This window comes from Corvus hawaiiensis, chromosome 4 (assembly GCF_020740725.1).
Source record: "Corvus hawaiiensis isolate bCorHaw1 chromosome 4, bCorHaw1.pri.cur, whole genome shotgun sequence".
Taxonomy (NCBI): domain Eukaryota; kingdom Metazoa; phylum Chordata; class Aves; order Passeriformes; family Corvidae; genus Corvus; species Corvus hawaiiensis.
This window is the reverse complement of record NC_063216.1, coordinates 24,714,543-24,742,449: the sequence shown is the minus strand read 5'-3', so window position 1 is coordinate 24,742,449 and position 27,907 is coordinate 24,714,543. Positions and strand designations below refer to the sequence as shown.

Sequence of the window (27,907 nt, the reverse complement as noted above, 5' to 3'; positions counted from 1 at the left end):
TCAAAGCTATGCTCCTTGTGACTACCAATGTCTTATTTTTCAGTCAAGTTACCATAAATCCTAGAGCCAGCATCTGATGTGCTACATGACTGTGTTTTGTAGCCATTGGACAGGAGATAATAAACATGAATTATGGCATTTCTCCCACAGATTTATTGCTGGAGCTCTGGGGAAAGAATCAGGTACGGGTTTAGTAGTCCCTCATGTTGTACAGGACTTAAAGGAATAAAAGACCAGACTTACAAAAGCATTTGTGCAGCAAATAGCTGAGGTACCAATACCACTACTATGTTTTAAAGGCCTGTGGGTCAGATGTATTTTAGTAAATGCATTTAGACATTGCAAAAGCTCTTTTATAAGCTGTGTAGTCATGTCTAAAGCTGATATAGGGTGTTGCCTTTGTGTTTCTGAAAATCTCTGTAAGTGTGCCTTTGCCTCTTTAGAACTTAAAAATCTGTCTGGTTGTTGTGGGCAATGTTTCCCTCTGTTGGTATTCTCCTTGCTGCTCAGCACCACTTGGTATCACCTACTCAGTCTCTTTCCCTCTCTGAAATGGTTCCAGCCATTGACGTGTACTTGCTCCCTCCTGTGCCTGAGGAAGGGAGTCTGGTCTCTCTCTTCTGCTATGCCCCAATAGAAGACAGAGAAAATTGTCTGCACCTGCAGGCAAGGTCAGTTCTGCCTACTTTGAGTAGTAGATTGATACACTGCCTTTACAGAGAAGTAATGGGACCACAGACATATATTCCCATCAACTCTGCCACAGGAGTGATGATGTCTGGGAGAAGGTGGAGCAGGGAGCTGGGGTCAGCTGCTCCTTCAGTGCTCCGAGCACCACTTGTCAGAGATCATCAAAATTAGCCATGGTCCACACATCAGGCAGGTACTGAGGACCTGTTGTCCCTTCTGTGCTCTTTGTGACATTAAGAATAAGCCCTGCTGTCCTTCAGTTAGGGTCAGGTGCAGCTTTCAGCATTTGGGTCTGGTTACATAGATAAGTATACATTAGCCTAAAGGTTTCATCTTTAGGGATGCAAAGTTCTTGTATGTGTATAGATCTACCAGTTCCTACAAGGTTTGTGTCTTTTAACTCTTTAAATGCAAGTAATATTTATTAGGTGGTGTTACTTCTGTTTTCTGAGAGCAATGGAAATGCTTGGTGCAGAGTCAGAACCGCACAAGCCATTGCTCGTTTGTGTTCTCCTGGCTAGCAGTGCTCTGCTTAAATCTTGGAATATGTAACCATATTTTTAACTATGCATGAAGCTTTCAAGGCTGACAGAAGTGCCTAACTTAAATTTGGGGGATAATTTTTGTGACTGATAGTGTTTATTTTTTCTTTAAATAATTTTTTGTCTGTTGCTTTAGGGTTGATTGATGTTGGATGTGATTTCTAGGTAGGTTTTTGGTAAGGAATTCAGATAACTGGAGTGTTCAGGGTGTGGATTGCTTTTTGCATCAGAGATTGATGCGTGGAACTCTGCCTGGTTTATGATTATACTGCACATACAGCACTTGTAGTTACTGCCTGAGGCAATAGATCTTTACTGACAGTGTTTTCTTCATTACATTTTGATGCTGTCCAGCTCTGCTGGGAACCTCTTTCAAGGCTGTGGTTCTGGACTGTTGTAAGCTAAGACATTAAATGTTTTCCTTTTGTACCGGAACTGTTACTGGCCCAGATATGGACTTGAACGTGGTCCAGAGGCAGCTCACTGGAGCTGTGCTTACTCCAAGTGTAAGACTGGACTGACACTCAGCCCTCTTACCAGAAATAACATCTGAGTGTTACCAAGTAAAGGCCTGTACTGTTCTACCTAACTGAGCAAAGTTTGTCAAAATCCACCCTTTTAAATAGGAACAGTTTTGTTTCTGGAGGAAAGTAGGGCTAGGGAATATTGTGGCTGCTGAAAATTACGTATTTCTAATATATAAATATAAAATTATTATGTTAATATTCTAACTTGCTGTTTCCTTTCCCTGCATATTTAATAGAAATGAAAATATTGATCTGGAGTGGTTTCCCTGAGAAACAGGGAAGAGTTTTCCCTGAGAACATGATACTTGTACATTCCCAGGTACTTGTATGCACAGATGGAATTCGGGAACTGGAGGAAAGAGTTGGACTGGAGAGACAATATATTTCAAAGGGTTAATGCAACAACTAGATTTTTTAAAATGGTATAGGATGTGTTAATACGAGTTCCCTGTTTGCAGTACTGCTGGTCTGGTGGCCATTGATATATTAATTTCCAAAAGCACCTCTTTCGAATGGATGGTATCAGAGAAAGTTAGTAAAGAGGAAGCTGGAATGCCTTGTATGGAAGAGTTGGAGATACAGATTCATCGTGATTTCCTTACCTTTGTGGCTTGACTTCTTGTCTCGTCACACCGATGTGGTAGGATTGGAACAATTGTGGGTGGGATGAGAACACCCTCAAGGGTATAAATGCGCCCATTTTTTGCAACTACATCTGTTTCTTCCATTTTTTCTCCACTCACCAGGACTTGTCCCTTTGAAACAAGAAATTATTATTAATAATGAATTGTTTGTAGCACCTCAATTTCTGAGGATTTAATTTTAAATTTTTAAAATTTTTAGTCATACTTCTTTTGAATTTGCTACCTAATTTTTATTATGCTTGCTTATACAAGAAGCACACGTATATTGTGTATTTTCTTGAATATTGATCTTCAACAGAGGTATCCAAAGTTTTTCTATGAATCTGCACTGTTAGCCTGTGGAACTGGTGAATAATAGACTGGCCAAAATGAGAAGGCTACTGATGACTTTAGGCACTGATTTCAGTGGGCATAAGCATGCCTTGGTGTTCTCTCTGACAGAGGAGGGGGGAAGTGAGAGAGAACCTGGGATCTATCCAAATTCACAGGAGAGAGGAAAAAAGTATTCTTTTGGCATTTACTTCTGCAGCTGCTCTGCCCTTACAAGAATTTTTATAGGTGCTACTCCAGAACAGAAGGAAGTTAACCTAACAGATCAGTTTGGTTTTCAAAAGTATTGACAAATTACATGTTTAAAAATGTGTCAACTAGGGCACTCCAGGTTCAGAGACTATAACATTAAAGAGATAAAAAGAATAATTATTTTTGTGTGCATCGATAAGTGTTTAAAATTACTAAAATATGTAACAGAATGATTTTAAATATTTTAAATAGATTTTTTTTTTAATTAGACAGAGCATAAATGAGGATCATTCCTGGACTGTGGATAATCATAAAGGCAAAAACTCTGTAGTCATTCCTTATATACCAATCATTTGCTCTGCATCCTTTATAATACTAATGCTAACAGTAGGTGGGAATTGGAAGTTGAAAATTCCTGCCTCATTACAGCAAGAAATTCCTCTGCTAATGCCTCCCCTTTTCCCTTTTTTTATTCCCCCTGCATGCAAAGCTGACTTGATCAGAGTGAGCTGCTCACAGGTGAGCTCTGTGACTTACAGTGCTGGTCCTGTTAAAGTGAATGAACTGCTTTGCCATGGTCCTGATGTGCTCTATTGAGACAAGGCTGGCAACCTCTAGCTGAAATGAATATAAATTGGTTGAGAGAAGTGTAATATCATTACTCTTTACAAATCCAGACAGATTTCACAAGAAAGACTTTCTCTGGGGTGAGAAAATTATTATCGATGCGCTCAGCCTCCCATTGATTAATCTGCTTGTGTAACAAAGTTAGTGTCATTAAGTCATGACTGAGCTTGCTGGTTCCTGCATGTGAGGACCTTATTGCTCGAAAGAATATTAATTTTTCTTCCCATTATAACAACCAATCTAATTAAAATTAATACTTGTCTCTAAAAATAGCCCCGTGTGCATCCATAGACCACTGGGGAGATGGTAGTGCTGGTACCATGAAGGTACACATGAATCTCATGTTCCCTCTGATCCCACTCTCTGTGCTGGGAGTGTGACCACCTCAGATAATGTAAACAGAGCCTTTCACTAAGCATACAGTCACTTCTTTCCTTCCTTCCCCACAACAGAGGCTGGGGTGGGGATGGACCCCCCCCAGGAAAAGCAGGGAGCCTGCTTAGAGGATGAAAAACCAGCTCTTTCTGAAAAGCAGAAGACTGGTTTTAGCAGAATAGGCTCAAAGAGAGCTTGATTTCAATGGCAGCAAGTCCTTTTCCTGCTACTTGTGCCTGCAGTCCTGACAGTACCCCCTGGCAGTGCTTCTTGCTCTTACACTCTGGGCTGGCAAAGCAGCTGCGCTCACCTCAGTGTTGGAGACAATGTGATATCGGACCAGCTCCAGCAACTTCCAGGAACCCTGCCAGTGCAGAAAAGAGGCTGTTTTAGCCCAACATGAGCCTCACAAACCCAGCCTGGCATCTTGAGTGGACATGGGGATGGAAACAGCATCACTGGCTGGTGCACCAGGAACCTCTGGGTCAGGGTGGTGCTCAGCTTGTGTCGGGCACCCTGGCATTCCATGCCCTCACCCCTACACCATGTTTTATTTTGACATGGGCCTTTCATGACATGCATGTGTGCTGGGACAGGCAGGAGGTGTCCAGGGTACAGGACACTAATATCGACCTCCTGGGACCCCATCAGCAGTGACTCCCATCCAATGGAGCCCTTGTGGCAGCTGCTTCCCTTGACTGTTCCCACCAAGGGTGATGCATTCCAGGAGAAGTTTTGGGGCTTTGCCATTCTGTCCAGGCTGCGATGTCTGGGCAAAAGCAGAGGGTTAGGGGCCTGGTGTGGAGGAACATCATCCCAATATGTGATGGGAGACCCCAAAACCTCTTCTTCTCTAGGTGTTGTCTGGATCTTTAACTGTTAGAGATGGCTTTTCAACCTTGATAATAGGAGCTAATTTAGATTGGACAATACAGGTATGCATCTCCTATCTGAGAAAGATTTGACTTATAGAAGGGGACTGTACCTCTGCAGAAAGCAGATAATCCAGAACCTCAGCTTTCATATTACTCAGAGCCTGGTTACTTGGAACAAAGACTGTGTAAGCCTGGTTATCCTGCTGTAAATCCATTCCTAGGCCAGTTTTCTGTTTTGGTTTAAAAATAAAAGAGAAATGACATATTAATGTCAAAGAACATCTGAAAGTATCTTTATGTAATTGCTTTTCTGGATCCTTACCTCTAACAAAGATGTAAATTGGCTGTATCTTCCATCAGCTTGAAGTACTGACATTATAGTTTTCTGAAAGGGGATAAAAGTAAAATTTGTTTTAGTTGGGAACATGAAATGAATGCCTGGTCTCATGAGACATTTCTTGACTTACTGTGTGAGTCTCAGTTGTTACAGATTGAATACATTTCATTTCGGGGGCTGGTGGTGCTTGGAAATGGCTGAGATGGCAGCACTTCGGTCCTGGTGCTATGCTGGCTTATAGTTAGATTTTGTCATTGTCCTGAAATACTGTGTAGTCAGAGGAAACACAAGCTGTGTGTGTATGGGGAAAGGGTTTTTACCTCTTCATCCCCAATGAGAAAAGGTAGAGGAGTAAAATATTTGGCAAATGCAACATAAGGAAGAGAATGTTTAAGCGAGCATGATACGCAAGGCACCAAAACCCAAAGCATTCAAAATCAATTTTTTTTAATATTAGGCTTTTTGGGGGGAGGAATTGCAACTTTGAATACAAGTCTTGCCTCCTGTCTGTCCAGATGTCCCTCCTTTCAGTATGTGATTCTGGCATTCAGTGAAACTCACTGATTATGACTGCCAATTTTCCAAGGAGCCACTCAGATGCAGTGAGAACATCCGTACCCTCCATGGACCAGCTTGGCAGAAGGGTGAATGTTTGTTTTCCGTGGAAACTGTGTCATTACCTTTCTCTTAGAGTATTGCTTCTGTGAGCTGATGTGCAATGTCTCAGTAGAGTCTGTTTAGTTTCTGTCAGTCATCCTCCTTCACATCCAGTTGATGTGAAACTATTTCAGAAGGAAGTTTGACATTGTATGTATATAACTTATGGCTCACCTCTTTGCTGCTCTCAAGTGTTGGCTCCACATTGTCCATGGCTCTGTCAATAATGTGCAAAATTCCATTGGAAGCAATAATGTTTCCCTGCAAAATTTTTCCTTTTGCCCTTCCTCCTTGGATTCTAATTCTTAATTGATTATCCTGAAAGAAGCCAGGCAAGAGAGAGTGAATTCTTTACACAAAATGACAGCAGAGTAAGTACACAGGTTGAACGTAGTCTAAGACCCCCTCCTGTTGCCAACACCTAAACAATTTAAATTTGGGGAGGCTAAAGATTGCTTCCAATGCCTATCAAGGAAATGGAAACAATTCCTTTTCATCTGGAATGTTCTTTTGTTTCAGGACAGCAAAATTCAGGAGAGAAACAGAGACAGGCCCTGTGGTGAATTCAGGGTACCTGAAAGTGTTCTAATGACTGCTAGTAATAAAAATCTGCCAGGAAATGATTTAAAATATTGTTGTACTTGCAAAGGTCAGCTCCTGTAATCTTGGGGGACTACAACCTATTTCCTTATATTCTATGTATATTTAAAACAACAAAATGTTGCTGATTCTGCACTGTACTGAAGCCTGCAGGAAACAAACAGGGCTCAGACAGCAAGGATATTTTCCTGTTACAAATGGAGTGTGTATTCATTAAACATACAGGATAGATATTTCTTCTCAGATGCCACTGATATACTGCAAAACATGAGAAATTCTTGATTTCAGCCTCCACATAGGCCCAATCTATTAAGAGACACATAGTGGACGAAGAACAGTAATTCCAGATTATAAAATCTAGTGTATCATCCATAGAGAACAAGTTTTTTAAACTGTGTGTTCAGACTGCCCTGATGTTTACTGACATTGGATAATCTGGGCTAATGATGAACTCTGCTATGTATCTTCCATGGTTAATTGCCATGTGTTCTGTCTCTGCTGAAGACTTCCATTTGCTGCATTGTTCCGAGGCTGCTGATGCTCAGTGGGAGGTGGGGTCTGCAGCTCAGTAGTGCTTGCTCCATGTGAGCAGTACTCACAGGTTTCTAGCATAAACTCCGGGCTTCTTTCTCCCCTTGCCATCTCTTACTTCACCTGGGTCCTCTTAATGCCCCTCCCCTGCCCCCCCCAGCTCTGTTGGTCATACCTGCAGATTTAAAATAATGTTAGCAAACATTTTAGACCAGTCTGTGTTAGTCTGCCAAGTCACTCAGGGCTGATACATGTCTAAAGTTAATTACTTTTTCACTGGTTTTACTGGGAACTTTGATGCCAGTGAGGTTTCAAGTTTTACTTGAACTCCTTGTAGCATGTGGCCTCAGCTATGGTTTTTCATAATCCAACAGTTATCTTCACCCTGATATCTCCTGGCAGAAAGAGCTTTCCTACTCCTTGTGGAGGGAACAGGGAGCACTATTCTTGCTGTGGGAGGCTGAAAGGCCACTTACCTTTTCTCCCTTTGACATCTCTCCTGACTTGCCAGTCAAAGTATATATTACATTAGTATTATTCAAGCTACTGGTGTTCAGTTGACCTGCAATAATATGGAGTTTAACGAAGTACTGGGCTTTCTGTTTATTTTTCAGAAGATCCTTTATCTAGAAAAGCAGAGGAACAGAGATTTATTTCAATGCAGGCTTAATCTAAAAAAAAAAAAAAAAAGTCATGGGTGAATGCTTTTTTGGTCTCTGCAGCTGTTACATTCTGAATTTACATGTTTTCCTGTGAAGTGATGGAGTCTGAACAAAGTGGAGACCACTCTGGGTTTCAGTTCAGCTCTCATTATACCCTTATGTTCCTGCATGAGCAGTAGGTGCCTCCAGAATTGTCCTGATGTCAGTGGAAGGTGCTGACTACTTACATATCAGTCTTTTTTTTTTTTTTTTTTTTCACTAAAGCCTTTTTCTTTATCCCCCTTATGTAAAAGGTGACCTGCAGGCCTCCCTGCTGACAATTCAGAGCTTTGTTCAATCCCTGTCTCAGCCAAATGAGACGACTTTGAGTATACTCATGTAAGACAGTCCAAAATTTACTTGTGGTGTGACATTGTTCTACACTAACACACCAAATTATTTTGTTTTTCTTTCAAGTGGGAAAAATGCAGTCTGTGACCCGTAGATTTAAATGTGACCAGAAGTGTACTAGAGCAAATTATCTGTGTCTGCTGAATCAAAACATGACACAGATGAGATTTCTGCAGAAGCCAAATCCCCCCTGATGTGAAACCCTTTCTCTTGTTTACTTACATTTGTACCTTTGAGTCCCTTGTTTGTTGGTACAAGCACAGTAAATGGTCCCAGAGTGCTCAGTGGCCATTCGTAGGTATTTTCTTATGAGAGGAAGGAACAAAAAAGTTTAAATGCCTATTGAAAAGCTCATTCCACAAAGGGACTGTGCAAAGCTGTGAGGAAGGAATAAGCAAGAATACTATCTGTGATGATTAAATATTAATTTAAGATTCCAGAGTCCAAGACATTAAAAGGTGAGAGACAGATGAGATGTGAAATCCAGGTGCTGCTGCATATTTGACACAAAATGAGGCAAAACGTTCAGAATGCTTCTGGCAGCCTGGATTCTGTGGCATGCAGGCCAGAGCAAGGACACAAAACCGGCAGTTTCTTTGGAGATGTGTCCTTACAGGAAGACAGCCTTCTGCTTTAAATCAATTCAGTCTCCATGGGGTGAGAAATATACTGCTGATAACCTGCTGGTCCAGCAACTATCAGCAAACACATAACTGGTAATCAAAACTGATGCACTGAAAGTTAATTAGAATTCATTTACTACACAGAGGTTATTTCTGTATCCAAGACAGCAGCGTGAGAGACCACTGGTTCTGCAGCCGAAGGTATTAAATATTTCTAATATTCAGCTCTTTTTCTAGAGGTATAAAATCAGAACTGAAAAAAATCTTTACAGTTGTTACAGCTGTATTGTACAGAGAATGCATCTCAAAATTTATATGCTGTCTTACAAAAAAATCTATAAATTCTTAGCTTTTGAAAGACATCAGTGTGTAGTGAACATATTGTGAGATAACCTCTGTGGTTAATGTCTTTGTAGCTTCTGGTTAGTAAATCATATGCCACACTTATGTCCAAAAATTATCTGAAGAACAGAAAACCTGGGTTGTTGATAACCCAGCATGCTGGGTGCTTTTCAGACACATGAGGAGAAATGCACAGAGAAACTGCAACTGAACTCTCACTGCTGAGGCAATGAATATTGATCTTCACTTCTGAATGTGAAAGTCACTGCCAGGTTTTGTCCTTGGCCAGATATGGGGGATTTTTATTCCACTCTGTTCAGGAATTCATGATCTTTATTTTAATTGCTGGGCTCCATGGGATTGAGCAAATGATATTAAACAGAAGGATTTTTTCCCCCACATTTACAAGTTTAACTCAAAGATCCAGCTCAATTCTAGCAGTGTTTGTTCATAGCTCAAATTTTTGGCCATAGAGAAGATGATGAAGGCAGTTAGATTAAGTTCACAAGGTAACTGGGAATGCCAGTGTTTTTGGTGGACTAGTGTGTGTCATTCTGGACCAAATCTCATTTGTCTAAAGCAGTGGGAGCAGGGAGAAGTAGTGGGATAATCCCAATTATTACAATGTGGGGCAAAATCCACAGGTGATATCAAATGATGCGTGAGGGGTTGTGGAAACATGTTTAGCACTTCTTCCTGGAAGTTCTTGCAGACTCCATTCATGGTGTGATGAGCAGAGCAGCTTTAGATGGTCTCCAGGACTTTGCAGTCAGCAGCTGTGCCATGCTGTGGGTGGCACTTTCCTGTGTCAGGGGGTGTTGGGGGATCAGTTGGGCAGGATCAGCCCCCTGGGAAAAAGCTGACCCTACTTGTGTGTGGTTACTTACCCATGAGCAAGAGGCTGGATGTCAGCTTGCCCTGCCACTGTCCTCCCGTGTTCAGCTCTTGGAGGCGTTCCATGATGTTCCCATAGCACACAAACCCATTCCCCACGGAGCCCCCTTGGCACGTGCACCTGTGAAGGGATTGGGATTTTTAGCTGTGGCTCTCAATAAACCAGTGCCAGGTGTTACCTATTGCTTCTCTGAAGGTGTTTTCAGGAAGTACTGGTGCATTGTAGGTAATTCTTTGCTTCTGCATGCTGTGGAGTGTGTCAGTGTGTGGGGCAGCCTGATGGCTGCTTGCCTGATGTGGTGGACTCCTGTCAGCTGGGCCAGGAGACAGCGGTGTCTGTCCCACAGGACCTCTTTGAATAGAGGCTATGTGCAACCTCTGCTCCCAAAATGTGGTTGCTGGAGCCCAGAAATTTGCTGGAACCCAGAAATCCACTGAACCTGCCTGTCTGTGGGTGAGGAGAGAGCACAGCATAAGTGTGTGCGCTGCCATTCTTGCAGCAGGGAGGCTGTTTTGTGAAGACCTCACTCGTGACATGGGATTTGGCAGGATTAATGGTGGTTAAGGAGGGTGATGGCAGCTCATCACTCCTTGGAAAGAGCTGCATGGATTTTGTAGAAAAAGCAGTCTGGTGTCAGTCCTTTCAACAAAGCAAAGTAGTTTGGTACCCTGCCCTTTAAGTAATGCCAACATTTTGGGCAATAGAACTGGTACTTTTAACATTATCTTTTTTTTCTGCTGCAGTACAAAGTCTCATGCTTTTTTAGGTGTATGTGTTGCTGCTGTCTCTGTTGTGGAAATAGCATCTCGCATGTTACACCCTGGCTGTCTCCTGGGGACTCCAGCCTGTGAGAGTTCCCAGTGATGTGCACCTGACCCAGCACTCTGGATGTCTAAAGCAGACTCAGGTCACGGTGCCCATGAGATGGACAGACAGACACTGGCTTTTAATAGTGCCTTTCCCTGCGAAGTCTGCAGCATGTTCCATATCCATATAAGCCCTACCCATGATGATTCATCTCTCTGGATTTTTTTTTTTTCCTAATGGTATCACTAGAGAAGGAAGATTACTTCACATGAGCAAAAGATGCCCTCTCTATAACTAATCATTTGCATGTGCTGGTTGTTAAAAACACACACTTGCTACTCACACCCCACAGTAGTATCAGCCTGATGCCAAACCCTCTCTTTTTTCCCATGTATGGTCTCTGCTGTAGCTGTATCTCTGGTGAGAGCAATGTTTTTTGAAAATCCCCACAAGTCCCTGCAATCTGGGGCGCTGCATACAGGCTCAGAGGAGTGCTGAGATTTTGGCCAAGAGGCTCAAGCTTTGGCTCTGATACTGGGTAAAAATGGCAGTCTAAAAGCATCTTGAATTTTTAGGATGCTATTCTGATGGCGAATCCACTTCTTTTTAAGTGGATCTCTTGAGCAGAGAGAGTATGGCTATGGAGCCTGGAGATGAAGGGTTTACAGCTGGGAGTGAGGAGCAGCTGCTCCTTGGGAGCTGATCCCTTTTTTTCTGCTGGGGTAAGTATTGCTGTATTGCTGAAGGTAGCCCCCTTCCACTTCTGAACAGAGAAGAAAACAACTGAGGCTTCAAAGGAGCTGCAAAATAACATAGTAGAAAAAAGGAACTACCCTTGAAATATGGCACAAATCAGATCTAGGTTTCAAAATAAAGCTCTCCTCTCTTTTTCATCCAATGTTCATAAAGAAGCAGGTGGTTAAACAAAATAACTTTTTTGGCTATCATTTCTGGGGGCACAGTGAACTGCAGAAATGCCTGCCCAGTTTGAAACTTCCCTTCTGAGGACAATATTGCTCATAACTGCGTGGGCATCCAAGTAACATAGTTTGGATTTGTGTGCCAGAGGAAAACACTGAGCAATTGCAGATTAGCACCTATTGCATGGGACTGAACCCTTCAGCCTGTGTGTTTCCTCACTCCTTCTGATGAAGGAGTTGACTTTCTGTGGCTGGGCATGGAGAGGACCAGCTGGATGACTGACTAGATCTGTTTTGTCTTAGCTTTGTCTGGAAGACCTGCTTTGGAACACATAGCTCTTATGGCTTTAGAGGTTTTTCTTTGGATGCACAGCTTTCTGTATGGGCTGGGTGCCTCTAAAGAGAATGGCTTTACACCAAACCCTGCTGGACTACCTAAGCTACTGCTGTTTGATGTTTTCATGGTGTGCTGTACAGACAGCATAGGCAGGACTGAAAAAATAGGAACTGTCACCACTTCAGCTTACTCAGGGAAGAAAAACTGTATTGCTCCAGAACAGGAAAGCTCAGCTTTCTGTCTCCATTTTACCAAAACCTTTTATAATAGAGTTTTGATTTATGAAGCTACTAATTTCTGCATTGGAGACCTAGAAGAAAAATAAGAATGGGATTAAGAGAGAAAATAATAGAGTTTAACTGATGGAAAGGTAGCTCTGCTTGGAAACCAGAGAGGTTATGATCTAATATGCAGTGTAATTCTGCACTGGTTGAAGCTTCATAGCTTCTGGGCAAGGCTAAACATGATTACTGTGCTGAAGCAACACTATGGAAAGCATCAGCACTTACTCAGGAAAGATCTGTGTGGGAACATAAGACAGAGGCAACTGGGATTTTGGAGGAGGTTGCTGTGTTATATTCACAAGTCCAATGTTTGGGTTTTTTACATCTTTGCCTGTATGAGAGATTTATTCCTGTACAAAAAACTTGGTTCTGGAGAAAGTAGAATTGTCTATGTGGGGAAAGCTAATAGCACAACTGTATCCTTAAAAAAACCAAAACAAAAATAGAAAGGAAGCAATGCAGTTTTGTGGCCTCTGTCATAGCTTTGTGTTTTAGAAAAAGAAAAAAAAACCCCAACCAAAAAAGCCCTCCCAAATACATTTAAAATCTGGGATGCAGCCAAAATACAGTCTGCCACTTACCAGAATCTATTTATTGTGCCCACATTTACAAATCAACAGTTTTCTGTGTAAAGTTCCTCTTTCATAAATGGATTTTCCTTAGCTTAAGTTTGATTTCAATCCCACTCCATTCTTCTGTACTTGTTTTTGCCATTAAATATCATTAAATGAGGTGTAAAGCATTTTTTTGTTCTTTTCCATCCCCAGTAATAAAATTATAATTTTCCTATTCTAAAATTCTCAAAACTTTCTTGGCTTTCAAAACCATGTTCTAACAGTGAAACAGCGACTAATTAGGAAAAGAGGCTCCTGATTTTGGATGAGAAATTTTATTTCAAAATTTTGGCTGATGTTGTGCAGTATGGTAGTACTCTAAATATTGTGGGAATCTATATGAAGCAGTCTGAGTAGCATACTATGCTATAGAAGAGAACTTGGGGATATTCTAGATGAACTTGTTTGAAATGCACAATAGCTTACACAGAAGTGATGTTGATATTACCCTGCAAGAGAAAGCTGCATGATGACACAAGGACTGGCAATAAGAATACTCTGCTGAGTGAATGCTTTCTGTCTACAGATCTATATGATGATTAGTTCCTAACTTACAGTGAATGGCCTGTCTTGTCCTTCATGTTCAAGCTCTCAGCTCCCAAAACCTGATATTTCAGGCACAACTCTTTAACCCAGTACCTGCCATCACTGGCCTATGGAAACATGTAAGACAAATTCTGTGGTTTAAGAGAGTTTTGTTGAGTTTAGTGTTAAGACTTTCTTCCTAACATCTGTGTAGCATATTTCTGTACAGGAAAAGCAAAGTCTGCCAGAGGTTTTTCAGTTTCCCACCTGCTTGACTCAACGGTATGAGGAGTCTGCTGAGGTTGGTGTTACTTTTACAGCATGGGGGGGGGCAGATTCCCAGGTTGTATCTGTATTAGTATAGTCAGAAGAGGCAGGGCTCCAGTGCTATCCCATTACTAATGCTGATTAATTTTCAGCAGGCTGCCTGGTGTGTTTCTGGCCCACAACAAGTAGCATTTTCCCCGGGCAGTGCCCAGGCACAGCTGAAGGGATAGCATGTGCCAGGGACTGCTGCCAAGAGGCAGTTACTCTGTTTTGGAAGAGACTTTAGCTGTGAGACAGACAATGCTGCTTGCCCTGAGGAAAAGAGGTTTTGGTCCCTTTTATTTACTAGTGTAGAAATGACCTCTGAGTGCTTTAAAAATAAAACTTAATAGGCATTACCAAATGGCCTGATGAAATCTAACACTATGTTAATTGGCTGACCCTAACCCCATTAAATCTTGTGATTTGTCCTTGATAAAGAAGCCATTAAAGAGAACTTCAGGAGGTGTTCATCCACAGGATTTGTTTCAGCAGCCCATTTACTAGGGAAGGAGGGAGAAATGTGTGAAACTTTAATAAGCAAAAAGACTCACGCAATCTGTCCTGGTGCAACTGTTAAGCATTTAGCTTTTTTGTGGCAGGTGTTGTTTGTTTCACAGATGTCCATCATACTGCAGCCTTTCCCAGGTACAAAGTTGGTATAATGCTCCTTGCATTCACAGTGGGACTGAATCAGAAGGATGTGAGAGGGGAAAGAACATTAGCCATGCAGAAATTGTGGATTTCAGCATGATTTCTGGTACTAGGGCTTGAACACAGTGTCTTAGTTAATTACCTGATGAGTTCAGACGCAAATATAAAGCTTATATTTGTACACAAGAGCCTGGGTTTCAGCCACGTGCACTTCACTGAAATATGACCACAAACTGCAAAACAACCCTGGATGATCAAGTCCCTTTTTGGCTCTTCAGGCTGTCCAAGCAAACCAGGCTTTTTGAAGTCTCGCTTTTTTGATGGTGTGAATATTACACACAGAAATTGGAGCCAGTTCCCAACATCATGAATAATATGCAATCTTTATAAAGTGCTGTTCATTGATTGCTTTCAAAGACCCAGATTGCTTCTTTCCTAAATAAACTAAATTAAGACATGTATCTGTGGTACCTGTATAAGGACTCTACTGGTCCTGCAAGTCCTCTGGGTTCAGAGATACAAAATTTAACTGGGAGATTTATTTCAATGCTTCCATTTTGGGGAAGCAAATCATAGCCAAAATATTCCCAGAAGAAAGAACACTATTGCCATTTCTCTTTTCAGAGGGGAGATAAAAGGACTCCCTCCTGATCACCAGCAGGGTTTATGTCAAAACTAGGAGTAGCATTTGATTTCCTTGAGACCTATTTCCATACCCTCATGGCTTCTTTTCAGAGAAAAGGCGTTATTTCTTCTCGGGCAGTTACACTCACCTTTCCTGGACCATCATAGATGCAAATGCTGGACTGTGCAGGGCAGCTCCCATGTGCTGCTTGACAAGGGTCTATGGGCAGGCAGATTTGACCATCCCCTCTGTAACCTTCCCGACAGGTGCATTTGTGTTGGTTTGGCCCCAGGTAAACACAGTTGGCATTAGGATCACAGACCTTTTTGGAGCACGGATTGATAGCTTGTGAAAAAAGAAGTGAAGTAAATGAATCATTGCCCACAGTTCTAAAATTGAAGACAAGGATTTAATAGAGCACCTCGATGCCAAACAAAGCCTGGGCAGACTAAACTTTTCCTAACAGCCACGTCTGAAGTATTGTGGAGGCATGGAGATGGAAGGGAGGAATGTGTTTATGCTAAGGTAGCAACCAACTGTTTGCTTTTGAGCAGAAATGATCTCTTAACTAGGCAAATCGAGTCATAAACAGATTAGAACATGTAACGTGCTCATTAAAATATCACAACTATTTCCTTGTTCTCTGGTGGGTTTTAACTGGAGAGATATGAGGTCTGTACAAGCTTTAAGCATGTTAGGTCAGTTGGAAAATATTTCTCAATACAACAGGCCTTCACTGTTTTCTTTCCGGTGATTAAACAATATAATGTCATCGGTTCAGCTGTATGGAAAACTGGCCAGCAAATGCTTTAGTCTTCCACACTGTTCTACTTTCAGGACTGCACTAAAAGCTTTCTCGTTATTTCCCTGAACCATTTTTGAGGCAATGGCACTGCTTGTTCTTTTTCAAAATCAAGCAGTGCTTGCAGAGCATCTTCTCACACCTTTGTGTGCAGGTTAGGTTAAGGTTAAGCACACATCCTATCTAGAAGATGGCATGCCCTGGACACACCTAAAAAGTGGTGCTTCTCACTGTTTTCCCCTCTTCTCCCTTTCTTTCCCCTCAGTTGGGACTGATCTGAGCCAACATCTACTAAATTGTTCTTCCAGCATCAAAGTAAACAATATTCTTTGTTGCAATTGGTCTAGAAAGAAGAACAGGTACTGTAAGCCATAAGGTGAATAGAGAAAAGAAAATCTGATTCTCGTGCAGTTAATTTGGGCATTCAATGGCAAGTAGAGGAGTCTATAAAGACACTTGAAAGGTAGCCTTTACCTCTAGCTGAGATGCTATTAGCTTTGTTTCATGAAAAACAGGAACGCTAAAATGAAATTTACTTGCCTGTATAGTTTGTCCTTGCTGATGGAACTGAGCTGCCACATGACGGATGCTCAATAAATATAAGCCCTTGGTTGCTGTTGCTGATTTTATGGAAGCAAACTATGAGATTGAGCTCTACCAAGCAGAGGGATATGACAGGAGTGGATTTGTAAGCCCTGATGACCCAGTATCCACCTTATGTATTTCAAGGGGGTTTACTAGCTTTAGGCTGGTTGCATGGACTGAAACTTGTTAGCAATTGGATGGACGTGCTTCTGAAGCACACTTTAGGATTTAGTTTCATCCTGAAGGAATCTAGTTTGTGCTTTGGGATAAGACCCCCAGAAAAATTAGACGGTGAGATGTGGTTCAAATACACATTCCTTATCTGAGCTGTAACACTAATGGTGGTATATTCAAAGAACTGGGCAGACACGGAAATTACTCACGTTCACACCGTGTACTGTCCCCGTGGAAGCTGGGCAGACACATGCATTGAAGTTGTCTTCCATCCTCCCCTGAGGCAGCACACCTGGAGTTCGCAGGGCACTGCAGCGCCTCGCATTCGGCTATCGCTGAGGGACAGAGGGGACAGGCTGAGCTGTGCCTGCACGCTGTGAGGCTTTGAGGTTCAGTGTAGGTTTGGCTGATTTTGCATGAATAACCTGAGACTGATTTATCCTTCCCAGTTCTAACTGTATCACAGCTGTTGAATACATCTCCTGTGGAAAATGATCTACTTACGCTGATCGCAACGGAGCCCTTTGTATCCAGACAAGCAAGTGCATCTTCCATCCCCTGTAATTCCACTGTTGCATACTCCATGAACGCAGTCACAAGCTGGAGGGAGAAATGGATTTGCTTTACTGAATAATAATGGTGTTTGGAAAGACATAATTAGTGGCTATTCATAGCAAAGAGTGTCCTGGCCAACAGCTTTGGCCAAACCAAGCTTTGACCCAAGTGCCTGAATTTATGGGCTTCCATTACTGAGAGGATCAATACTTGCTGTTGCTTACAGCAGTCAATAATGCACTAATTTTGGAAGGCAGTTAAGAGCCCAGGGTCTGAAAATCTTCAGGATGTACTCTGTAAGCACCAAACTGACTTGTTGCTAATGCCATAAAACTTGTAAAATTTGACAAAATTTGAGTCTGAAGCTAAAATTGGATATAATGTGTAATATAGACAACTTTAATAATGGTTAACCTATTGCTTGTTTTTGCTTCAACTCTGTTTGTATGGCTCAAGCATCTCAAGAAAAGATGAGTTTTGTGACTTTTTTTCCCCTCCTCAAACAGAATTTATTTAGTTAAAAGCATAATTAATCACTGTGGAGATCTCAGGCTTCTTTCTTCCTATATTCTCTCATTTCTGGTTATATTCTGTTTATAAACCCAGTGACAATATGCACACAAGATGATGCATTCACAGTCCAGGTGACTATGAGACCCTTCTATAAATAATTTTTGAAGCCTTAAGTATACTCAAAAAGCTTTGTAGTTATAACTGTTGGAATTACGGCAACGATGCTTTTTAAAAAGGCCATTTAGATTTACACTTGGAAAAGTCTAAAAGATGTACAGAATTGTATTGCTGACTTCATGTTTAAGCTGCAGTGATGTAGCATATCCTCTTCCCTTTAAAAACATAGCCTGTCTTCATGCAAATCACCTGCACTAATTAATTAATAACTTCCTACCTATGTTGGTAGTCATTATATAAAAACCAGGAATATCTAAGGTATTACTGAAAAGCAGTTAGCCACAAACGAACATTGTTTATATTTTATTTATTTTAGAACACTTGGAGGAGTGCAAATATCTGAAAGCTGAAGTGTAAAATATTGCTTAAACTAATATGTAACTGAATCCTCCAGTAGGTTTTTGGAAAAGAATGACATTTATGATATTGAATCCATTCAAGGAGACTATTCTCATGAAAATGTTTGCTCAGTTACATTTCTGTGTATCAACACTGGCATCCAGTGGACAGCTGGTGGAAAAGGGCCCTTTGAGCCGGCAGTGGTGTAGGATTAGTGTAGAAAGGCCAACACAGATTATTTAAATTGAGACCATTTGTGACTCTTTAGAAGTAACATTATGTAGATCTTGAGGGAACAAAAGGAGTTTCTTAGAGATAAACAACTATTACTACTTAAGAATAAGACTGTTTTAAAAATGTTTCTCAGGCAGTTTTCTGGTTTTTCAGGGTAATTTTCAGCAAGGGTCAGGAAGTTAAAATAGTAAAGACTGTTAAGAAACAGGCAAAAGTGGAAAATGTTATATGCATATATATACCTGTGATACAAGTACATTCTACAAAGTGCACACAGCTTTCAGACTTCCACTTCTGATAGGTGCATGGCTAATCAGTGAATTCATCAACCACCCAAACCCCAAAATTATACCGAACACACCATTTTTCACACTTCTGACAGAATTACGTATCTCCCTGGCACAGAATAGAGTGAAGAGCTCTATTTCCTTTCCCCATCATGTTCTCTGAGGCAGACAGCAGCTCTTACTGGGAAATCTTTGGGCCCTTTACCCATTTCACTGTGATTTCTTAGAGTCTGAATACAGCTTTCACTCCCTTCTTTTCCTTAACCAAGTAAAGAAAGTTCAAACTTACCTGATGTGCAGTCAGGACCAAATAAATTGTCTTCAGCACATTTTTCACAGGCTGTCCCACCAAACCCTTTCTGTGAATTACACAATGGAAATCAAAACTTAAGTTTCTCATCTATGTCTAGACAGATAGGTGTATGCTTAGCAGGCTGAAAACAGCATCTTTTGCTGAGAAAAGAAAATAACATGAAAGTTTCAATCAGTAGCTACCACAATCTAGAAAACATGGTCTTTTGAACAATCTTGCCCCCACATATTTTTTAAAAAAAATTGTAGATCTTCAAATCAGATATTCTGAATGTCAAGTTAACAGTGAAGTATTGTAATCAGGCCTAATGTCCAAATCAGGCTTACAATTATTGGGTTGTATTTTCTGGCTAATTCTACCTCTGTCTCTTTTTCTTGTTTCCCCAGAAGAGGACTTTGGATCTAAGGATGAACCAGTAGAGGGGGAGGTAGAAAAGATTAATTTGAATTATTTCTTTAAAATCTTTTTGCCTGAGTTTAAGCACTACACATTGCACTCTCAGCAAAGGAACAGCCTATGGAGAGTATAGCCCCATGTATAAGTACTTTCTATTTAGGGCAAAAAGTCACAAGTAATAGCACAATTTAAAAAAATAGAGGAAGTCAATACACTTGTCTCAGGAAGGCAAGATGAAAGAACTTTTTATAATTTCACCCAAACCTTCTCAAGTCTGTAGAAGTAATAGTGTGAAGATTAGTGCAATTCAAGCAAAGAATGAACTCCAAGCTGGTCATCTCTGCTGTTTCTGGAATACTTTCCTTTAAAGTATTTATACAGTGGAACATGCATTATTTTTCAGCACAACTTACATTGCTGTATTTTTTTTTCATTTAAAACAAAGGATGTACCTTACAAGTGCATGTTCCATTCCCAGTTATGCCCTGTGAGCAGCGTCCTCTCCCATTGCATGGTGATGCAGCTCCTCCTGGACATGCTGGAAATGACAGTGTTTGAGCCATCAGTCACCTTGCTCTGATCCATGTGCTCCTCCTGAACCCTACAGGTGACAGCCTTGGCAGCTGCAGGGTTTTGGGCCAGACAGGGACCCTGGGTGACAGCTGCTGTTTTGCAGCTACCTGAACCCTCTTCACCAGAGTCTTAACATCAGCAGAGACCATCACACTCTCTTACCTGGGAATTTAGGCTAGTGACTGAAGTAAAAGGATTGAACAAAAAATAATTCTCTTTTTCTAAATAGCATATGGTTTTGTCCCTGCTGATCTACCTCTGTCTGCAGACATCCTAAGCTGTTGGCTTTTCTGATACAAGTGGAGCTTGCCTGACTACTCCTGTGTGTAGGTATAACTCTGATGGATTGAAAATTTGTTCTCAGGATTTTATTTGATGCCAAGTTAGAGTTTAAAAAGTCTTTTTTTTTTTTTTTCCCCGCACCAAAAATTACATTTGCTTTATGTGGAATTTTTTCCTTTTCCCTGCTATCTCCATAAGACTGTGATAATTGATCCAAATGGTCTTGGAAATTGAAATTCAGATATCTCACAACCAAATCCTGTCCAAGGAACTGTGATCACTATTCAAACTTGAATGCCAAAGGTGTGTTATGCTCTTCAGAGCCTCTGGTTCTAAAACCATGGTTACAGGCAGTGGTATAGAAGGTGAGAGAGTCTGAACAAAAACCCCAGCCAGCAGGATGAGATAAGAAAAAATGACCGTATTTCCCAATAAAAATAGTTTAATTTTTTTTTTTTGTCTGAAAGGTTTCAAGATTCAAAGATTTACTGAAAGATTGCCTACAGGAAATGCACATTACAGTGGTTTTTAGTCAGATCGTTCTGTCAAATTTTCTCTCCTGTGTGGATACCCTTATTTTTCCACAATTGTCCTGCCCCTCCTTGGAAATGATGTATTAACTCTTATCCATAAGCCTTTCCTTCCTGTAATTAGAACTCCCATTAGGTACCATAATTTTGATGCAGGTGGTATCTAAATGTACCAAACTCCTACTGGCCTCACAGGTACTCTGCTGTACCTTACTGGTAGATTTATTGCTTATAAAGAGTCTCAGAGTTTGTTCTGTGTGGGTGGAGAGGGGCAGCACCAGATTTATGCTCCCCCTGCCTAAGTTAATCCTGATTTAGATAATGTGGAAGTTCTAGTAAAAATGAATTTGGTTTGGACAGAGTGGTGAGCAAATAAGTGCATGTGCATATGTGTACACCTAATTCCACTGAAAGCTTTGGCTTTATACCAATCTGTTAAAATTTCTTAATTTATTCCCTAATGTAGCCTGAGGTCTATTGTATCCCGTAAGATTCTTGTGAAAAACCAATGCATTTAAAGATGAAAATTTTAGTGCTGTTTATCTCATACGTGCTGTTTTAAGAATTTAGGTTAAGTAACTACAACTGAGGGAAAGTAATAAATACATATACTTTAATCTTTAAACTTGCTTTTAGTGAATCTTGTTTTCTGGCTACTGTATGATAGCTAAATCTTATCTTTAGGACTTATGGTAATATTTGCACAGAATGGAAAAAAATTTACTTGCACTGATGCTTTTATTGAGCATGCAAGGGTAGAGAAAAACCAGAGTTCATGGTATAATTCCTAGGAAAAGTTACTTTAAAATTGTTGACAAAGCAGGTTTTTTTTGCTGTTGGTATTCATTGCACTCCTCCTTGTCTTCACTATATCTTATCTCGTTTTGATACCAGCACCAAGGGGCAGCTTTATCAGAAGTTGGTTAAACTACCATATTGTTGTACAAGTTTGGCCAGGCAGATAAAGTGCTTCCTGCAACCAGCAGGGCCACAGGAGGCAGTTCTGGGACACTGGAGCAGTGCTGGCACAGTCACCTGCTGACACTCTGGGGAGACCTTGGCTTTTATCGAGGATGCTTTTTGAAAAGCAGTAAGAAAGAGATGCTCTTGCTTATCTGTCAGAGTGTGAAGGCCAAATCTTTGAATCTAGGCCAAAAGAGCCTGAATTTATCAGCTTTATTGTTTTGCCTTACTGAGTTAAATTCAGCACTTTCCAAGCATTGTCAAATGCAGCCTCTTAAAATACTTCTCTTCACCTGACTCCCTGTGAGGCTGAAGCAGTGAGTAGTACTTGTAAAGATGTATTTTGGACCATATAATTTGACAGTATTAAATCTAGTATCTTTTTCTTGGCCTTTATTTTTAGTTTCCCAATTTTCCCTTGCTTTGTTCTTCCACTGCTTTCTACTCGGTTGGTCATGCCACAAACCTTTCAGTTGGTACCCAGGCTTTTCTTTGGAGCCATAGAAATATTTGCCCAGAGCAGGAAGTTGTGTTGGGGTAGGGAGTAGCTCTGCCCGCTGTAGTACCTGTGGCTGGATGATGCTGGCAGTGTTGAAAGGCTGTGCTCTTCCCCCCTGGACCTTTTCTGACCCTCTACTTTTGACTTTATGACTTTTTACAGAGGGATTGGTGTGCAGCTGGATGGCTTGGTGTGCTTTGTGGGGAGGGAAGGGGACAAAAGATCTTTCACTCACATGTGTGTTTCAGCATGTGCTATCATTTAAGGAAGTCCGAGTGCTATTTAAGACCTAATTTTGTCCTTGCCATCAGATGCTAAATGTGCAGTAAACCCCTAGTCAGGGATTTTTGCCTGGCCTCAGGAAGGACTGTCTTTCCTCCAAACACTTCAAGTTGTGCAGTATTACTATTGCAGAGGTTGTGATAACATAGAGATAACTATTTTTTTTTCCTCCAAATGAAAGCAGAAACAATGCTGAGACCTTGATTCTTTGCTTTTTTGGGTCAGGAAGTTTGTCCAAAGCAAGAGAGGGCTTCCTTGCTTTTTCAGCCTTTTTCACACAGTGGTGCAGGCAGGGCTCTGACTCTGGGACAGGGGACCCTCTCCAGAAATATTGATGTCCCTTGTGTGGCTGCCCAGAGCACCCTGGTAATGGGAGGATGAGCACTGAGGCTGCCTTTGATGGTGGGATGCAAACCACCACACAAGTCACTCTTTCCAGAAGACATGAGCACACACTAGGCACTCAGCTCTCAGCCTGCCTTTTCTCTTGCAGTAGCTGTGAGATGCAGTTGGACTGCTTTCCCTTTGCAGATAAATGACTGGTATTTAAGTAATAGCTTGGGCTAAAATCGTACTTTTTTTAAAATCTAATTTTTGGACAAGGGGACTTCACAGGCATTGAAACAGACCTTGAGGCCCTTAATTAAAGGAGGAAACACTCTGGCTGGGCAGGGAAACTTCTCCTGTGGGTCTGGATGCCCATCTTGGTAGCCTGACATTTTATGCACTTGTAGAGATGCTGAAAAGCTTTTCCTGAGGAAGGGGCAGCAGGAGGGGAGGCACTCCTGATTTCCTTTCTTCAATAATGGCCTTCAGCATTCACAGGCAGTTCAAGAAACTCTTTCTTGAACTGGAAGAAAAGATCACCCCTGCATCACAAAGCAAAGAATTAAAGAGATTTGGAAATATTGCAGATGTGGATGAGGGTGGTTTGGACCTAAAATGAAACATTTAAATATTTGTGGTTTGAAAATCTTTATTTTTAAAATCCGTTGTGGGGATCCTCCCGAATGAAATAATTTTTCAGGCATTGACTGAAACGATTTATTTTGAAAATCTCAAAATCAGGGAGATTTCTGAGGCTCTTTAAATTTTTCTATGAATTTTTCTTTCGAAATGAAACTTTGAATATCTGTTTTCCTTCAAATCCTCTAAGTTTTAGCTGAAAACTGCTATTTATTTCTACTTCTATAACAAGCTCTGAGGAGCAAACTTTTCACAGCAGTAGTTTCTAGAAAGATGAAAAGTCACTGCTTTATTTCTCTTTGAATTCCATATGAAAATAAAACCCCCAAAGACCAAACCAACTCACCCATGCAGTCTGGGCCCCAGTGTCCCTGGCAGCACTCGGGTTGTTCAAATTCCTTCACACAATGATGCCGACAGCCCGGAAAAGAAAGTGTGTATGCTTTAATTTCCAGGTAATACCTGTGGAAAAGAAGTTAGAGCTGCTTTAAAGTACTTACAGTCCCTTGTGGAGAAAAAGGAAATTCTTAACTTCCTCTTTTCCCTTCAGTGTCAGAAAAGAGCACTTTAAGCTTAGTTGCATTGATCTGCCTTTTTTTCTTCTTCATTAAAATATACATTGAACATCAAGGTCTAAAAAGACCCTTGGAGCTGTTTCTTTTGAACAGTGTATTTATCTTCCCACCCTAACCTAAATACAGCACTTTTCTCTAAGTTGTAATTTGACACTGTTTTAAAATTATTAAAAAAATTATTTAATATCAGGGTTCTTTAAATGCTAAATAAGCTCAACATAGTTACGTTTTCTCTAAAATACAGCTTTTTCTTTTCTTTCCAATCTGAACGGCAAGATTTCAAATTGGTTTACAGATATCTCTTCCTGCCCTTCATGCCCACAAGGCCCCTATCCAGGAGTTTGAAAAATACATTATTTATATAAGATTAATACATAAATATCATATGATAATATATTATCATATATTTAATAATGTTAATATTATATGTGAATATATTTATCATATATTTTTGTATCATTCATATTAAGTATGCAGAATGAAGAGATTCTGTGATGTTATTCAAGAGGAAATCTGATGGACCATCAATAACAATGTTTATTTTCCTCATATCACTTGATGATTCACTTCAAATACTCTGAATGCAGCTTGAGTTCTGGAGTTGGTGAAGCCAATGGCAAATGTTCCATAAGAAAATTGCATAGACTGGAGCATTTTTGATATGAATGAATACTTTCTAATTCATGGAGAACAATATTCATGGAGAAAAGCTCTGACAGAGGAGATACCTGCAGTCTGGTGTGCCAGTCCCATTGGTAATTTTGGTGTAACCAGCAGGGCACTGGGTGTCAAGGTTTAAAGAGCAAGGTACACATTTGGTTTTCATTCTAATGAGCAGCTTCTGATCACAGTGCTTCTTCACCTGCAATAGGAGAAGAATAATTAAAAAGAAAGAAAAGCACTACCCTGAGTGACATTGCTGAAAAATGACAAATTTGACTCAGCTTTGTTCTCACTCATGGCTGCAAGCTCTTTTCTGTTCAGCAGGAGCTAAACTAGGTTAGATCACGTATTAGCGCTTTGCAGTAGCTTTGTCTGCACAAAATATGTCCAACCACTGCAGGATAAACCCTTCTAACTGTAATATTTTTCCTAGGAGTGCTTTATCAAAAATTCTAAGTTTGTCAGACTTAAAAGCCAGGTTACAGAGACCACATATCCTGTGGGGTGTTAGTTCCAAGGCTGCTGACAAGTGCCTTCTCCACTCAAAGGCAAAATTAAGCAAGGTGTGTTCCACACCACCGGCCTGTGGAACAAAGATTGCTCTCAAAAGTGGGTTTTGTGTTATCAGCACCACCATAGTGATCTAAAGAGCTATGGCTGTTATTTTCAAATTGCTGTCAAAGAATGACATCTAGCTTTGCATTCGAGTCTGGTGGGGGTTTTTGGCCTGGCCCCACCAGAGCGCACTGAGAAGAGCAGCCTCCTCTCTTTTTTTTAAACCTGTTTTTATGTATCTATTTTAAAACAATAAGTCTTTGCTGAACTGCATCTAATGTTGGCTTCATCTCCTTTCTTCTTGGCATTTGTAGAAGTAAGTTCATAATTCACAAATGGTAAGAAATGACCTAATTCAGAGTATGGTTTTGAAAAACCAGCAACATAATCCTGTGTAGTCCAGAGACTACGGGACCTTCTGGGCACATGTGGGATGCTGCAGCCTCTGCAGAACCTCACAGCCGGTCTGGGTGGGTACCCTGGCACCTTGGGTAGGATTTCTACATGTCCTGTGATGGTCCTGGATGAAGCCTTCAATCAGCATTTTCTCCCCATGACAGCCAGACGTTTCAGCATCAAAGTTTGTGAAGATATATCAGAGACACTGATAAGGAGATTTAGCTTCATAAACTCTGAGCCACTATATGTGATTGCCATCACCCACTTATAAGCACATTTCAGCATCTATTTAGTTGTCAAATTTTAGTCTTCATAAGTGTACTGTGAAATCTGGTCAGGGTAACATTGAAATATTTGGGTAGTGAAACCCTTTTGTTGTGTAGATGCTTTTCAGGTGTCTTTGAAGTAAAAATGTGACTTTTTTCCAGATGTGGGTATAATATAGGTACAGCTTGAAAAGATATTTGGTTGTCATCAAAAAAGCGCCCCACAAAATTTCATTTTTGGAACATTACATTCATTGGGAGTTTTGAAAAGGAAACATTTAAATAAAAATAACTTATGTCCTTTCCCTACCACCAGCTGTAAACCACTATTTGTTTTGGAATCGTAGCATTATTTCCACTTTCTCCCATTTCCTCATTTTCCCTTTTTGCTTTTAGGGAAAATGGAAGAAAGTTGACTTTTTAGTGTCTCCTGTTTTTTTTGGTTTTTTGTTTTTTTTTTGTTTTTTTTTTTTTTTTTAGAAAAAGAATAACTTTAACATATTTCCCAGTACATTTTGTACATTTCAATGTATTTTTCCATTTAAAAACTGCAACCAGCCAACAACAACAGCAACAAAACACCTGAGTGTCCTCCCTTTCCCCCTCTTAATTTCTCTCTGTCCTTTTGTTTCCTCTTCTAAATGTGTTCTGCCTCTCTACAAGCGTGGTGAAAACAGATGTTGAGAAATTCCACAGGTTCATAGTATTTGTACATGACAAATGCACCACTTCCCCAGAAGTGTACAAATCCTTTAATTACACTTATAACTTTGTGTTATTACTTCAAATAGCTCAATTCCTTAGATTGTTTTTCCTTACCTGTCTAGCATAGCTTTTCTTTCTTGTAGTCAGTAGGAACAGATAATTTTCACTATAGAAGAATTTCTGCTTTCATCTCCTGACTTGTGAGAAATCCCAATCAATTTCTTTTGATAAATGCATAATTTACAGTCTTTTGACACTTTTGCCATTTTTAGAGACTTTTTCAGTGTACTCATGCTACATAATTCGAGCCAAATTCTCACACACAATAAACAGATGCATTTCTGTTATTTCAGAGGACTGAACTACAGAGCTCTTAGGTTATAATTAATTGTCATATACACCAGTGACTGTTAAAGTGGGTTTTTCTTCTATAAGATATAGTATCTGATAGCTGTTCTCTCTATAATACAGAGTAATATAGACAAATAACAATCCATTACATAAAAAGCTGCTTCTTACCTCATCTTGGACTTGTGATGTCAAACATAATTTCACTGCAACCAAAAAAGCAAAAAAGAATAAAAAACCTGGACTTTTTTCCATTGTGAATTGGACTTTTTCTCTTTCAAGCCCTCCACACACGAAAACTCAATTTCTGATGTAAAATGGTGGTTAGAGGTGCTATTTCTTCTGCATTCTCAGGCAAATACTTTAACAGGAGTCTTGTCTTCCCCAAGGTAAATGAGTGAAGGATATGGCATGTGGAGCTTGCCCAGGCAGGAGAGATTCCAAAATGCAGGGTATTTGCTGAAAGTTTTCACTGGAAAGCTGGATAAAGCCTCCCTCACTGAATGACAGGATATCCTGACAGGGCTCAGTTCATTTATTCCTCTCTCTGGAGCTGTTGATAGTACAAAACCAAGGACACTGAACTGTTATGACAGAAGATGATTTCTTCTTTTAGGTGAGCATGGATAGGGGGCTGGAGTAGCTACTGGGCTTCTTATTATTACAGTTATTTAACTGATCTAAGGGAGAGCAAAGGGTCTCTGGAAGTTGGCTTATCAGCCCTAATAACATAAGGGTGGGTTCCCCCAGTGGGGTTCTGGGAGGAATACCACTGACTTTATCTCAGGAGGCCAAAAGAACATCTTCCAGCTTTGGTTAGCTGGATAAAAATGGGCATTTTCCCTCCTTTTTTGCTATTTTTGTTAAATCATTTTGACTGTTTCTCTGGGGCTAAGTGGAGGAAAATTGACTCAGCTATATGACTTGGATATGGTTGGGAGAAAGAACATTCCGATTTGCCAAAAGCATTTTGATTTTACCATTTTGATTTGTCACAAGCAAATATTTTTCTTTC

At 40.5% G+C, this 27,907-nt stretch overlaps 1 protein-coding gene across 2 annotated transcripts in view; it reads right to left on the bottom strand.

Moving 5' to 3' along the window:
- STAB2 (stabilin 2) overlaps nt 1–27,451 on the bottom strand; it is a 77,505-nt gene extending 50,054 nt beyond the window's left edge. For both annotated transcript variants that reach the window (XM_048301125.1, XM_048301126.1), the window contains exons 1-18: nt 27,064–27,451; nt 24,685–24,818; nt 23,728–23,843; nt 19,739–19,824; nt 18,867–18,936; nt 16,977–17,072; nt 16,682–16,807; nt 15,060–15,256; nt 14,187–14,320; nt 9,832–9,959; nt 8,202–8,284; nt 7,404–7,553; nt 5,971–6,114; nt 5,125–5,187; nt 4,913–5,032; nt 4,238–4,291; nt 3,463–3,543; nt 2,362–2,514 (exon numbers count right to left, since the gene is read on the bottom strand). In XM_048301125.1, coding sequence (XP_048157082.1) covers nt 2,362–2,514; nt 3,463–3,543; nt 4,238–4,291; nt 4,913–5,032; nt 5,125–5,187; nt 5,971–6,114; nt 7,404–7,553; nt 8,202–8,284; nt 9,832–9,959; nt 14,187–14,320; nt 15,060–15,256; nt 16,682–16,807; nt 16,977–17,072; nt 18,867–18,936; nt 19,739–19,824; nt 23,728–23,843; nt 24,685–24,818; nt 27,064–27,147 — 2,019 coding nt within the window. In that variant the 5' untranslated portion in view covers nt 27,148–27,451. The remainder of the gene's footprint in view (nt 1–2,361; nt 2,515–3,462; nt 3,544–4,237; nt 4,292–4,912; nt 5,033–5,124; nt 5,188–5,970; nt 6,115–7,403; nt 7,554–8,201; nt 8,285–9,831; nt 9,960–14,186; nt 14,321–15,059; nt 15,257–16,681; nt 16,808–16,976; nt 17,073–18,866; nt 18,937–19,738; nt 19,825–23,727; nt 23,844–24,684; nt 24,819–27,063) is intronic.
- Between the last annotated feature and the right edge of the window lie 456 nt (nt 27,452–27,907).